The sequence below is a fragment of the Cuculus canorus genome, chromosome 3, assembly GCF_017976375.1.
Source record: "Cuculus canorus isolate bCucCan1 chromosome 3, bCucCan1.pri, whole genome shotgun sequence".
NCBI lineage: Eukaryota > Metazoa > Chordata > Aves > Cuculiformes > Cuculidae > Cuculus > Cuculus canorus.
Window position 1 is genome coordinate 104018015 of NC_071403.1, and position 13870 is coordinate 104031884.

General features: G+C 38.3%; 1 protein-coding gene across 4 annotated transcripts in view; it reads right to left on the reverse strand.

Annotated features, from left to right (window-relative positions):
• Positions 1-770: 770 nt before the first annotated feature.
• Positions 771-13870, reverse strand: part of LRFN2 (leucine rich repeat and fibronectin type III domain containing 2) — a 167807-nt gene continuing 154707 nt past the window's right edge. For all 4 annotated transcript variants that reach the window (XM_054063957.1, XM_054063958.1, XM_054063956.1 and 1 more), the window contains one exon: positions 771-5323. In XM_054063957.1, the coding sequence (XP_053919932.1) occupies positions 4405-5323 (919 nt within the window). In that variant the 3' untranslated portion in view covers positions 771-4404. The remainder of the gene's footprint in view (positions 5324-13870) is intronic.

The following is a 13870-nucleotide window of genomic DNA, read 5'->3' on the forward strand; positions in this document are numbered from 1 at the left end:
AGAGATCTCCAAGGGCTCTTTTTGTTTATGCGTCTTTGCAACCCTTTTCTAGATGAAGAGGGAGAATGAAACAGAGTCTTTTGAAATATAATTTTCTACTTTTTCCAGAGCAGATCAATCCCATGGTGTGGGATATAAACAGGTATAGCAAAGGAAAAGCTACCTCCATTTCATTCTTCTGTCATGCAAGGTAGAGGTACTTTGCATTGTTTTGTTGTTACGCATTTCTTTATGAGTGAATTAATCCAAACTGTAAACAAGTACTAAGTGTAATATGGAGACGTATAAAAGGTTATCTTCCTCTAAGGATAAGGAGAAAGCAAATTGGTTGCTGCTCTCTAAAGGTGGAAAACTCAAAAAAGACATTTGAAAACAGAACTGTATTCCAATTAATGAAATCTGTAAGAAGATATAAGTCGCAAGCAGATAGTATATCTGCTTTGCTAGGCATATGTACATATGTAGACATTCACACACACACACACATTTTTATTTTCATTTCATACAACCATTTGCTTCCTCGCAGTAGCAGTCATCAAATTCACATTATCACTAATTTCGGAACTTTCCATTTCGTCATCTTGTTTAATAGTCTCCAGGATGATATTCTGGGGATTTGGGTTGTTTTTTTTAGCAGGACTAACTGTGTGCGGAATTTCACAGTGGAATCATATCCTGTTCTTTCAAGTAAATGGCATATATTTTTAGAAAAAAAAAAACCCAACTTATTCCATTATTATAAAACATGTCAAAAAATTTACAGGGGTTACACATATGCAGTTGTCTTTAATTATTCCCACAAACTTCACTTTAAATTCTGTAGCACTCTTTAATTCCCAGGCTTCTCTTTCAGAAGGTTCTTGTTTTTCTCTGTTATTCTCCTCCCTGTCTGCTCTAGCTGACACTTGCACTTAAAGCACAGTTGGTGCAGCTGCATGTCACACTACCACATGTTAATTTGTGAGACAGACTGTGAGAGGCCTGTATACATATCTCAGTGTCAGTTTGTGAGACCAGAGGACGAGGCCATTTGAGCTAGCTCAGCTCCTCAATGATGTATGAAAATATTTATTGCACCCAAGTAAGTGGATATCTATATATCATTTCATCAGCCACTGCTGTGCAGATTTTCTCAGAAGTGAACGAAGGAAGAATCTCTTCCACACAGCAGCACTACAGAAAAAAAATGAAATCCAGAGATGCTGAGTGAGACGCACGTAGTAAAATGGAGGCAAAGCAAAGGCAAGCTACGGTTTGGTCAGATTGTGTGTGGAAGGACCCTGGAGTCATACTTGTGTATCGGTAATTAGGGTATTGATTCAGAGTGTAACCCAAAACACAGACCTGTTTTCAGCAGCTCTCAAATTGTTTAAGGGGAAGCCAGAGGATAATTTCAGAAGTCTGTTTGGCCAGCTGTGTAAGCAGGGCACTGACTGGTGGCACTGTAAGGATGAAAACAACCCAGCAGGTGCCCAGGCGTTGGCACCACTATGCCAGGCTGGCTCCATCCTTCTCTCAGGACTGGCTACTTGCTGACTTGCCAAAGGGCTCCCTGCCTCACCTTCAAGTCCCCGAGTCCTCTTCTTCCCACATGCTCTGAGCACCAAACATAATTGCTGAGCACTTGTTTAATTTTGCTTACTATTTGCAAAATTGCTGATGTGGATTGAGCCTCATTCATTAAAGCTAAATGAGTTAAAATCATGATTAACAGTAATGAATGCACCTGTTAGATTGTGGACTTCATTACCTGGATTCTTTAATAGTTGTTCATTATTTTAAAACAGCATCTGTTGGCTTGGTCCCTCTAATCTTGTAGGAGAAAGTAAAACGGATGTTTTTCTTTTAAATAAAATAGTAGAGGATACTGTTTTTGAAAATTCTTGCTACTAATACTGACGATGAATTCAATAGCTAAATCCAAACCAACCCAGGTATCAGAGTCAAAGTGAAGGAGTAACATAAGAAAAACATCCAACCATGTCACAATATTAAAAGGAAAACAAAAGAATCACATTAACATTTTTAAGAGCCTTCAGTGTAACATAATGTAAATGTCATTAATGCTTAATATGAAGGTACCATCTGGACAGCTGAGTGGTGTAGATTCTGGCACTGAAGGTGTCATTCCTCTTGGAAAGCATTAGAAAACCAGAGACTTTGAAAGGTGTTGCAAATAAAGTTTGACTGGATCTCTTTCAAATATATTAACCTCAGCAGTGAGCAATAACTTGAACAAAACCTTTCTAAGCCTAAAAAGAATTTCTGTAATTTCTGTAGATTTTCGATGGGGGTTTAAAATACAATGGTGATATAGATCTATATAAACGTAACCACAAAAAAAAAAAAGAGATGAAATGCCTTTTTACAGGATCTTTTCTTATTCATTGCAGAAAGATATGTATTTCCAGATTCCCACTTTGTATCTAAAATCCTGAATTCAAAGATATTTTGAGGGAAATAGAAGGCAAACACCTAATTTTTTCAAGACAATTTAAGAAATAATTACTGCTCCTTACTTAGATTTCAAAGCAGACCACAGAACAGCAAATAAATGAAAAACAAGTATTTTTCTTTTCCCCAAGAATGTTTTTTTACTGTACATTTTGTAGCAAAAAAAAAAAAAAGAAAATCAAGGAAAAATATTTTGATTACAGGGGTGTCATTTTCTAAAACTCCAAGTAGGAAACGTGACAAATACAAGATCAAGTACACAGCCATGTCACAATATATCTCTGCACCTTTAAAAAAAATATACATAGAGTTTATTCATGTGTTATTTTCTCTGTGCCTTGCACTCTTTTTCCCTATGTCTTTTACAAAATCATAGTAATAATGTGCAATTTCAGAAAGGTTCGCAGCAGCCGGTCATTGGGAGCCAACAAATAAATAAACATATGAAAGACAGTTGCAGTAGCCACCAGAATGCTGGAAATCACAGTAAAGTCCTTGAGGACAATGAAGTCAGATGAGTAGGCCATGTGCGTTTCCACAACCATTGCAATGCTCCCCAAAACCAAATCTGACAATCAGTTTACAAGCCTTAAAGTTCTCCTACTCTTAGTAAGTATCTTAGTGAAGGTGTGAGACGGGGGCAGTACACTCTGGAATGGGGAAGGGCAATCAGTAATGCAGGGGACACATGAGACCCCCCTGCCTTAAGACATCTAATTCAATTTCCATGGCTAATTGTGAACATATCCAATCACCTAAAAAACACAAAACCCCCTTACATTTCCTGTGATGCTACTGGTGCAGTCAAACTATGTCCTGGCAACTGAGCAGATAAAGATCTTTTGTCACATTAGGGTCAAAATCTGTTTTCTTTGTCAGTTGAACAGAGTCATAGTGCGACATTTGCCAGAAGCCATTGGTATTCATAATGAGGAGTTCATGGAAGGTACTTTAGTTTTCACTCTCTTTATCGTTTAATAGGAACTCTTGATTGCTAATTTTCCCATCTTTGATAGCAACACCACTACAGATATCAACAGCTGCTGCGATCTGCCTTAAGCATTGACAAGAAGAGACTATGAAGAAGATGGAAGAAAGAGGATGATTTTTTTCTTTTTTAGTTTATTAACCCCTAGATTTACTTTTTCCTAGGACAGAAAAGGATGGCATTGGAGGTGTTTGACCTTTGTACATATCCTCTTTCTCATCTGTGGGAATTGATGAGACTGAAAACAAAAACAGGAAATGCATGGCAACATACTTTCTCCTGTGGAGAAAAAACTACTCAAAAGCGGTAACAAGGCAAAACAGAACAGAAATCATTAAATCCCAACCAAAAACTCACTCAGAGACAAGTATTTTTTTCCCAGATGACACAGGTAACACCATGAGATGGTGTTGAACAATTTGCTCTGATCTCTCCCTGTGGGTGCTTTGCCTGCACTTTTGAGAAAGTCGCTTGCAATGACAACTAGATACGTCCTAGCACCAGTCTTATATCCACAAAAGTGTATTTCTGTGGTTAAAAAGAAACAAAAACAAAAAAAAAAAAAAGAGAGGTGCCCTTGAGGAAAAAAAAGAAAAAAAAGAAACCCTGTAAAATTAAATTTGTGCTGTTAAACCCCTTTTCATCCTACTTGTTTCATCTTGAGTGATGGTTCACCAAGAGTTTGGGTAACTTTTGGAAAGCAATGCTAAATACAACTAGGAAATTCCTTGAAACATTCACACATGGTTTAGCTGGGGCCAGACAAGAATGGTGCCATACGTGCCTATACACATTTCACACTGTTCTTTCCCTTTTCATGTCCCTGTTTCTTATTGGTTTACCTATCTTTTTGGCCAGTACAACTGAAAATGTTTCCTCCTCTCTCTTTCCAAATGCATGGCCCTGCAGCAAACCATGCTTTATAACACAAGGTGAGAAGAGGAACAGGGAGATATTGGTATTTACACTGTGCTTTCCATCACCCATTCTGAGCTCCCGAAAGTTCCTTTTGCCCCTGTTAGGTCATTGTCATCATACTGCAAAAGCATGCCGTTCACCGAGAGGCTCCTCTTTGTCCAAATGTTTGTTATCTTTTTTGGGTAGGTGCAACACTGTGATGTGGCGAAGTCCCCCATGTCAAAAGAATGGCTACGTTTAGTTTTGCCCTCCAGAGGCAATGTGAGGAGGCTGCGAAACTTGGACTCCGGTTGGCCCAGCAGTGGCTCTTTGTCCGAGTGGTGGGCCACTGTAGAAGTTCTGGAGTCTGTCATCTCCTCCTTTTTCTGACATTTCAGTTCCAGGGAGGCAAAAGCTCCCATTAGCCGGTCAATATTGTGTTTTGACCTGGAAGGAGGCCTCCACTTACTGGACAACGTGCCCTGCTCACTTTGGAGGCTATAGTCATCACAGTCACGGCTATTTGCAGAGCTGGAGGAAGAAGAGATGCTGCTCCGTGCAGACTGGCAGTTAAACTCCATAAGTTCATTTCTCACCACCACTTTTGGGTTGACTTGGGGCAAGACTCCATTCTGAACTGGTTGTGCTCCATTTGTCTGTGAGTAGACATTGCTGACATTGGACATCTTCCCCTGCGAATTGTTGCAGACCTTATAGCGAACCATGAGTATTACAATAAATACCAACAGAGTTGCCACAATGATGCCTCCGATGATCAGAATCATAGTCCCACCTAGGAAATGACTGTGCATTGACTGGCATTGAGGGTAGTCTTCTTTGGTGAAGAACTGGGCACATCCCACAATATTGGTAGCAGTAAGGGTTGTGGCTGTGTCATCCCACATTGCCAGGACACAGAGGTCATAGCCTGTTCCAGAAACAAGATTGTTTACAACAAAGGCTTTGTTTGTAGCTGGAATCATCCTTGAAAAAAAAAAGAAAAAAAAATAGAGAAAAAACCAGTTACTCTTGATGCTAAGGGAAAAGGGAGCAGAAAAGACATAAGAACAATGGTGTTTACAGTGCCAAGTACTGGCAGAGAAGATTCAGAGTCACAAAATTTAAATAAGCATTGAATCTTCCCAGCTCCTGTGGGTTCAACATCCCAGCATTTAGTAACCTGAAAATTTTGAGGGCCATTTGTCAAATGTGCATTAAAGAGAACAAGAAAAACCAGACCAAACTAGTCTGGGTTTTTTTGGGGGGGGGTTAATCCTCACTTGTGTCTGTCCTAATCTTAAATACATTAAATACTGAACAAATAACTCAGAATAAAAATAGATGTCTACAAATCATAGTTCTTTCTGAGTGTGCAAAAGATCTTTGCACTGAATCTGGCAGCTGCCACATTGCTTCATGGATGCTTGAACATTTACTGTGTAGCATTAACTGGTTGCTTACCTTTTGAAGACCATGGGCTACATTTAGTTTTCTCATTTCCTGAGAAGGCAAAACAGGCAACCACTTCTCTCTCTTTCTCTACTCTCCACCTACTTTTCCCATCCTCCTACTCCCCACTGTGGAAAACATCTCCTATAAATGCAGCTATCATCTTTTTTTGCCAGAAATTTCTCCCTGCAACCATGTTGACTAGTGTGAGTGATAGAGAAATGCTGGCATTGGTATTATGGGCCGTGAAAGTGTGAGGAGAGATAGGAAGACACAGAGATGGAAACAAGAAGGTTTTTTTTAAAATAAGAAATTATACTGAAATACAAATCCATTTGCAAACCCAAAATAGCCAGGCCCAAACTGTGCTCCAAGTTTGGTCATTTATGTGTATTATTCTTCTCTGCCACAAAACTTAAGCAGTCATTTGAACGCATGCAGTATTAGAGCATTACTAGCATTCGAAATTAGCAGATGAGAATAAATATGGTTTATGTTTACTTCAAACTGTTGAAAATCGCAAGACACTGGTGGGATTCAGTGAAGAATCCCAAACTCAGTGACTAGTGGGTAGCCAAGTGTGAAACCAAAGAGATGCCCCATGCGTGTTTCTCTTTTCTTCCACATCAGAGGCTTGAGTGAAAGAAAAATGCTGAAATTAAAACCAGCCCATTGTGACTTAAAGCTGCAGATCGTTAACACCAGCAGCAAGGGAGCCCTACAGGACCTTACACCACACAGCAGCTGATAAAACCTGGCCGGAGGAAAATGGTATATTCCCTGTGGGAGTGCCAGGCTTTCTTAGCCTCAAATTGTCATCACAGCTTGCATGAATTGCAGCTCCTCAGAGGCCCTTCTGTGCAGTGGAAGGTTACAGGTCTGTACAGAGAAGTAGCCATGTCAAGGCATTGCAAAGATGAGCTTCTGATCATCTTTGCATTTATACATTCATGCCACTTACACAGCCCTTCAGTCTGGCCACAGGCGAGGATGTGGCTCCTTTTTAAAAAGCAAACAGACACACAAAATATTGTGTAAGGAAAATATCAGTGAGAGACACCTGGAATAGAAACATCATATGGCAGGTTTAATCAACATTATATTTGAGATTCTTGGCACATTTATCATCCTAATGCAGATGTTGTGTACAGACATTTATGAACTATCCAGAAAAGGTCAAGAGGTCATAAAGCAGTCATCCTGGAAAATTCCAGATGCAGTTGCTAAAACGGTTTTGAATATTTGAAATGGTTGGTCTCAAGTTATTTCTAATTATTCTCTCCTTGTGGCTCCAAGAGCAACACTCTGTTGATTTGTTCAGGAATTTCATACACACGCACCAAGGATGATATGCAACATAACAGAATGCTATTTATCTTCAGACATACAACCTTCAAACTCTTGGACAGTTTCGCCTATTTCTTTGTTTTGCCTTCTGTATCACCTAGTGCTATACTCTACTTTCCATCATCACTCCCAGCCATATTCTTAAAAAATTCAGAAGTATATTAAGTCCTTCAGAAATTATTTCACTGTGAAACCTTGTCATAAACAAGTAGAATTGTCAACAGAAAGACTAGTCAGGCCTATAAACCGGGTCTTGGATTTGGGTCATAAGTCTCGAAAAACAGAGCTGCAGCACCATCTGTTACAGTGGTTCCTTCTGTTTTGTACTGATGAAACACAGAGTCTCCTTTATATTACTCTCCAACTGGACAACAAAAACTGCCTTTACATAGTATATAACTTCGCATATATTTCACACATTTAGAAAACAGTCCTTCAGCCTAACACACTGTGTCAATTTCTCTAGATTGAACACTGATAACTTCAATAATTTCCAGCTTGTTTTCTTCAAATACTATTACACACAAGCTTCCAAGGAAATATAAAAGCCTGGAATAGTTCAAGGACTGATAGGGAGTGATAGTGGCAGGAAATGTAAACCAGTGCATTTTTAAATGTACAGAAGTAAGATCACAACAGGTCCTAAAATTTGACCATGTTAACTGTATTAAAATAATGAGCAATAAAAGCTCATCTTAGCCTTTAGAAGAAACTGAGTAATTTCTAAGCTCAATCAGTCCTGTAAGCTACAGCAGTGATAATATTGGCACTAGTAATAGCTTTATAAAAGATCACAGTTGCAATCCCAATTATGGAAAAAGCAATCAACTCTCCATATACATTTAAAATGAAGAAGGTATGATGTTTCTGCAAATAAACTTCAAATGTTCTTGTAAAGTATTCAAATTAATGTAATTGTAAAAGAACAGCTGAGCACAAAAGTAAGCACCAAGTTCAAGAGTCCTAGGAGTTAAGAAATTAATCTCAAGCTCAGTTTTCTAGCTTGTAGGGAAGACGATCTTGTTTTCACAAAGTTGCCAAACTGTAAGAATATTTTGGCATTTCTCCATGCTTTAGTCCACCCTTCCAAACACACTGCCAGTCAGCTATGATGGATGACATCTCTTAACATTTTCTGCATCTAAAAATGATGCAGACATATTTTCATTCTCAGATATTATTGACCCTCTACTTATCCCAACATGAGTCGCTGCAAGATGCCATTTCAGTCTTTGCTTTGCTAACTAACAGGGGGAGTTCCCTTCATGGTTGCTTAGTACGTGTAACACTCAATAGCCAGGATAAATACCACAAAACTAAAAGAGTTCATTAAAACTGTGTCTGGGCAGAACTCCTGTAAGGCTCTGTTCAACTCATCAGCTAAACATAGAACGTTAGTTTAAGGTAACAAGAATCAATAGCCTGGTTCAGTGGAGATCAAAGAAATCTGTTGAAAATGGTTAGCTTCGGAAACTCAGAAGATCTTAGTGCTCACTTAGCCCTCAGATAGCAAACACTCTGAATTGCAGCAGTATCTTGAGGCAATGAGCCTGATATTGTCTACCTGCCCTTCAGGGCAGTGCGATCTTTCAAAGATGCTTCTTATTACAGAACAGGATCAGAAATCTAAATTTGATACTAACCTTTCCTCAGAACAAAAAGAGTAACAGTTGACTAACAGTGGACTCCCTGCAAGAGAAGATCAACTAGCAAAACAGTTGCTTAAATTAACAATAGATGATAAGTTTTAGTTCATAAAGTTCAAGGAATGCAGGAACAGTGAGGACTGGGAAGGGAAAGAAATACTCAAATATGTTAACAATGTAAGTGTAAATGTAGCTCTTACTAAGACAACAAAAAATTTGAAAATCTCCTCGTGGAAGTTTCACTGGACAGATGCATAGGGCACAGTAATTTCTGTCTTTCTCCTCTGGTTTATTTTCCTTGCTGTAGGAGGAAATGCTGTAGGCAAATCTCCTCCACATTGGTGCCAGGATTTTGTTAAATGATTCTCAAGGTAGTTTCTGAATCCTATGTGAAGATCAAAATACTCCAAGGAAAGCTATTCATGTAAGAACATGGTTCTGACCTCTGAAAATCTTGCCTCTAAGGAATGAAATGAGCACAGGAGTTTTACAACAGACCTTTATAGTCTACAAAAAAGCCCTCTTCTCTTACCTTTTAGCACAATAACATCGCTTACTGGCAGAGGAGGAGAGCTATAGGCAGGATTGGGGCACGGCATAAATAAATTGCTCCTATGAGAGTTTATGTGTGATGAAGAACTATGAAGATGAGATGAAAGTTTGCAGGGTTTGTGCAAATGGTGCATTTCCTTCAGTTCATGGAGATCTCTGCCTCATTTTGTGAAAGCACCAAAACGAGACCATGAGGCTGTTTAAAAAAAAAAAAAAAAAGAATTGTGCTAGCACCCATCTTTGAAGCCAGCCTCATTTTCTACCACTACAAAAAAGTCCTTGCTCTGTCCTTGTAGAAACAACATATGGAAAACCAGCAATTTAGTAATTACTCACTTCTGTGTGTGGTAGTATTAGGAAAATTAGAAAATAAATTACTTAGAAATGTAGGAGAAGAAGGTTTACTGCAGACTTCACTTGTAATTCCAGATGTAAGTAAGCACTGAACCTTGCAGACAGTGGACTGTATTGAGAATTTAGGAGATCTGAGTTTTATTCTCTCCTTTATCAGTTACACTGATATCAGGCTCTACTTTATCAGCAATTCTCAGTTCCTGAGAAATCATTTTGCTCTGCTGTGAGTCTCCTCATTTATAAAATGGGGATAATGCCAGCAATCTCCTTTCAAAAGGCCTGTAGCGTATGGAAGGAAATTAGTAGATATTATGATTACACTGTAATATACAAATAGGTTCCTTTCTTCTTTGTAGAACTGGGGATTAGCAGGAATGAACTGCTGGTTAATACCATGGTTATGCAAAACAGACAAATTAGAGAAAAGGCAGATTAGGCTAATTGGCTAGGCAATTCTGTTCCTTTTCTCCATTGAAAGAGGGGTAGGATACCATCTAATTTTAGCCTGAAACTGCTTTAATCACAGAACTTGCAGTGAGCTGTCAAGACAGTTCCTTAGGGAAGGCACTTGAAACTCCCAGAACTCAGTTACATATTAAACTGCTACATTGTGTTTCGTTTCTCATGGTCCTTTATTCAGTTTATCCAGGGCTCTATAGTAGCTATACTACAACACGATTTCTCATTTTGAAGTGAATGCTAGAAGTTTGAAATGGAAAGTAATATTAATTTATTAAATGCTAGTATCAGATAAGAAAACAAGAGAGAAAAAAACCCAGAAGCCTAATTGCTTGGGTATGGATTTTCAGTGTCTGTGCTGCTCAACCCAAACTCTTCCTGTAATATTCCATGTCTACCTGTTGTCCCAAAGCAGACACCTCACAAGAAGTGGTCTGTGTCTCTGTTGGTCAATTACTTTTTTCCTCTAGAGTGTCTTCAGAGAGTTGTATATGAAAAATAGCCCTTGGAATATCAATCCCTGAACCATGCTGGAAAAATGATGTGAGGAACTACACCAAGACATTAGCATTATAGATGATAGAGGTCTGGTTCATGGGAATGTTTCTGAGCCCTCTTTCATTTACCAGCACAGCTGTAAACACTGATTATGAAGCAACAGCTAAACAGTGTTAACCATTATCATTATGTGTTATAAGTTTTTAATGAAGAGGAAAAAAGAAGAGAGGTGCCAAAGTGAAATAGGTAAGATTCTGTAAAATCATATTCCAGTTACTTAGCACAGTAATTTTCTTGTATAGTAGTGCCTTGGCATGAAAATATCAGTCTCACTGAACCTTTGTGTTCTTAAACTTCTTACATAAAGCTGAATTCATGTAAGTGCAAAATATTACCCCGATCGTTCTTAGACTAGAAATTGATCCAGAAAAGGTTAAAACTTGAAGCTGACCAATTTTCATATTTCAGTGAAAATCTCAAGACAAAAATGTTTGCTTGTTTATTTCATCAATAAATTTGTCCTCTATTTTAAAATCTGTGTTGTTGGGGTTTTTTTTTCATTTGTTGTTTTGTTTTTTTTATGTGTAAATCTGTAAGAATGATAATTCCAGATAATACTTTAAAGCATTGTAGAAGAGTCCTATTGGTAGAGTTCCTACTTTTCAGGTGGATTGTCCACATTCAGTCCCAGTGGGATAAAAGTAGAGTGGTAGAGAAAGAGGAGAGGGAAAGTGTCAGTGGTGACGTGGAACGCACAAAAGAAGTGGATAATCAGAGGATGGAGTTTACTGCCTAAAGAAGGATGACATAAAGAATACTTTAAAGCCTGGTGGATGTAGCTCAGCAGCACACAAATCTTGCTTCCTGCCAGAAATAGTGATGAGGTGTTATTTCATTGAGGATAGGTAAGGAAAGAAGAAGGAAGAGATGGTTGAAGTGAGAGAAGATTCAGGAAGAAAAGAGGAGAAGAAAAGTCAGTGGTTCTGGCAATGTCAGAGCAGCAGAAAATGACAGAAGGACAAGAAAGTTCAAACAGCCTTTGGCAGGGCACTATCTGGCAAGCAGCTACCATCAAAATGGTGGAAGAATTCCAGTTGACCACTGAGTGGGCATCAAGATCAGAAAACCAGCTCAATGTATGTTGAGTGCAATCAAATGGCAGGAGAAAATCTTTCAGCAGAGACTAGACAATTAAAAAGATAATGAAGTGAATCAGGGCAATAGAAAGAGTACAGATGGTAGACAGATATTAAGAAAGCTGGAGAAGGGGGCAAAAAAAGATCAGAGGACGAGAAGAATCTAAATTGCAGTGAAAATATCAGATGTAATGTATTGACTGGGAGCAAGAGCACCTAACTGACAAATTTGGATTGCAGAGTTGGCATTATTCATTGTCAACTTTTGTAATTTCCTGGAAAGTTTTATGGTGCATATTGTTGCTATTTTTGCTGTATTTTTATCCTAGAAAGACCAATTTCTGGAATTATGGAATGAAAAAATAATCAAAACTTTTATTAAAAATTAAGTAAGCTAACAATGAAGATTAATTTTTGAGCCCTAAAATTGCCAAAAATCCCTTGAATATACATCTTCAGATTATCCTAAAGCCTCAGAAATCAAAAAACAAATACAAAGTACCAAGTATATTACTGTGTGAAATCTCACAATCTTTTGGTGCCTGATTGAAACTTTTTATTCTAAGAATATGAGAGAGACAGAGGCCTACTGTGACCTGCATCTCAAAAAAATGACAGTTGTATTTCTGATATCCTGGGAAAAAAGATAGTTGTTAGCAATAGCAACAGGGCATAATTCCTCTGTCAGTCATGTCAACATAAGGAAATGTCAGATAATACCAGGAGGTAGCCAGGCTTGTTCAGTAAACATTAACCCAACCCAGCATGAATAATTTCCTGCATTTTTTTTATTAGTTTTTTGGGGGGTTTATGACATACAATCATAATTTTACCTTTGGATGGAACACTTATTATTAAACATAAATCCCTTCCTGCTCTTCTGAATCTTATCTCCTCATCACTCATGCGTCCAGCTGCCCTTCAGAGAATCTGTCTTGTCAAATGAAACCCTTATCATTTCATTATTATTTTCTAATTTGCTTATGCTCTTTTCTACTCATTTAAAAAAGTGGGGTGGGAGGTGGGAAGAGAAGGCAGTGCCAAAAGCAATTGGTATGTCTGTCACAAGATGGTGAGCCAGGGAGATATTGATGATGAATATATAGCCTGTGGTATGGCGGAAGGGAAAACAACAAAACATTAAACTGCTAGCCCAAAGAATATAAATTTCTGTTGATATCTGATAGGCTGCTGAACAGCGTCCCCCGGGGGTGCAACTGAAGTCATTCAACAAGTGACAGAACATAGTGTAGGCGTCTAAGGCACATGACTGCACAACGCTGAGAAAGGGGAACTGTGGTACAAGGTATTCTTCTAGCCTAGATCAGCTGTTGCTCTAAGAGGAAATGTCCTTCTCTCAATGGTTCCCAACCAGATTCTTGTAAATAATAGGGAACTGCAGGCAGGCAGAACTGGTAAGGAACTTCTCGATGAATGGAGACCACCAGAACCCTCTCATAATGCTGTAAAGCAACAAAGGCAGTCAGTTCATCTGTCTAGGTGCAAGCTACTGTACCTGGACAACCTCATTTTGGTTGATGTTGGTATGACAACACAGAATTAGACTTTCAAGTTCTCTGATCTAAGCTGCTATTTCTTCCATGTGGACATGAGAACAGCAGACATTTTGATCTTTAAAGGGAATGCAGACATACCCTAGGAACTTTTTACAACACAAAAGATAAATGTAGTCACACCTAAGCTATTCAGCTACATACAGAGCATCTTTCACCTCAATGTATCGGAGATATTGCCTCTGAAAAAAAAAAAGTCCTCACAGTAATTCAAATCTAACTAAAACATATTTAAGTTCCTTAACAGAGTAATTGAAAGCCCACAAAATATTTCTGTTAGTAAATGTGAAATTGAAATATTTATGGAAACAAAACATAGCCACACTAATAAATTCAGTCTGTATTATGTTAATGCAATGTTAGAAAGCTATTATTGTTTACAGTAATGTTTCAAAAAGTCGAACAGTAGATTTGAGATTAATCAAAAAATATCCAAAGTCAGTAGGTTATTCTACTGGTAGTTTCAACAACACATTACAACTGCCCAATTTCTAAAGATATAAAGAGATAAAAGTT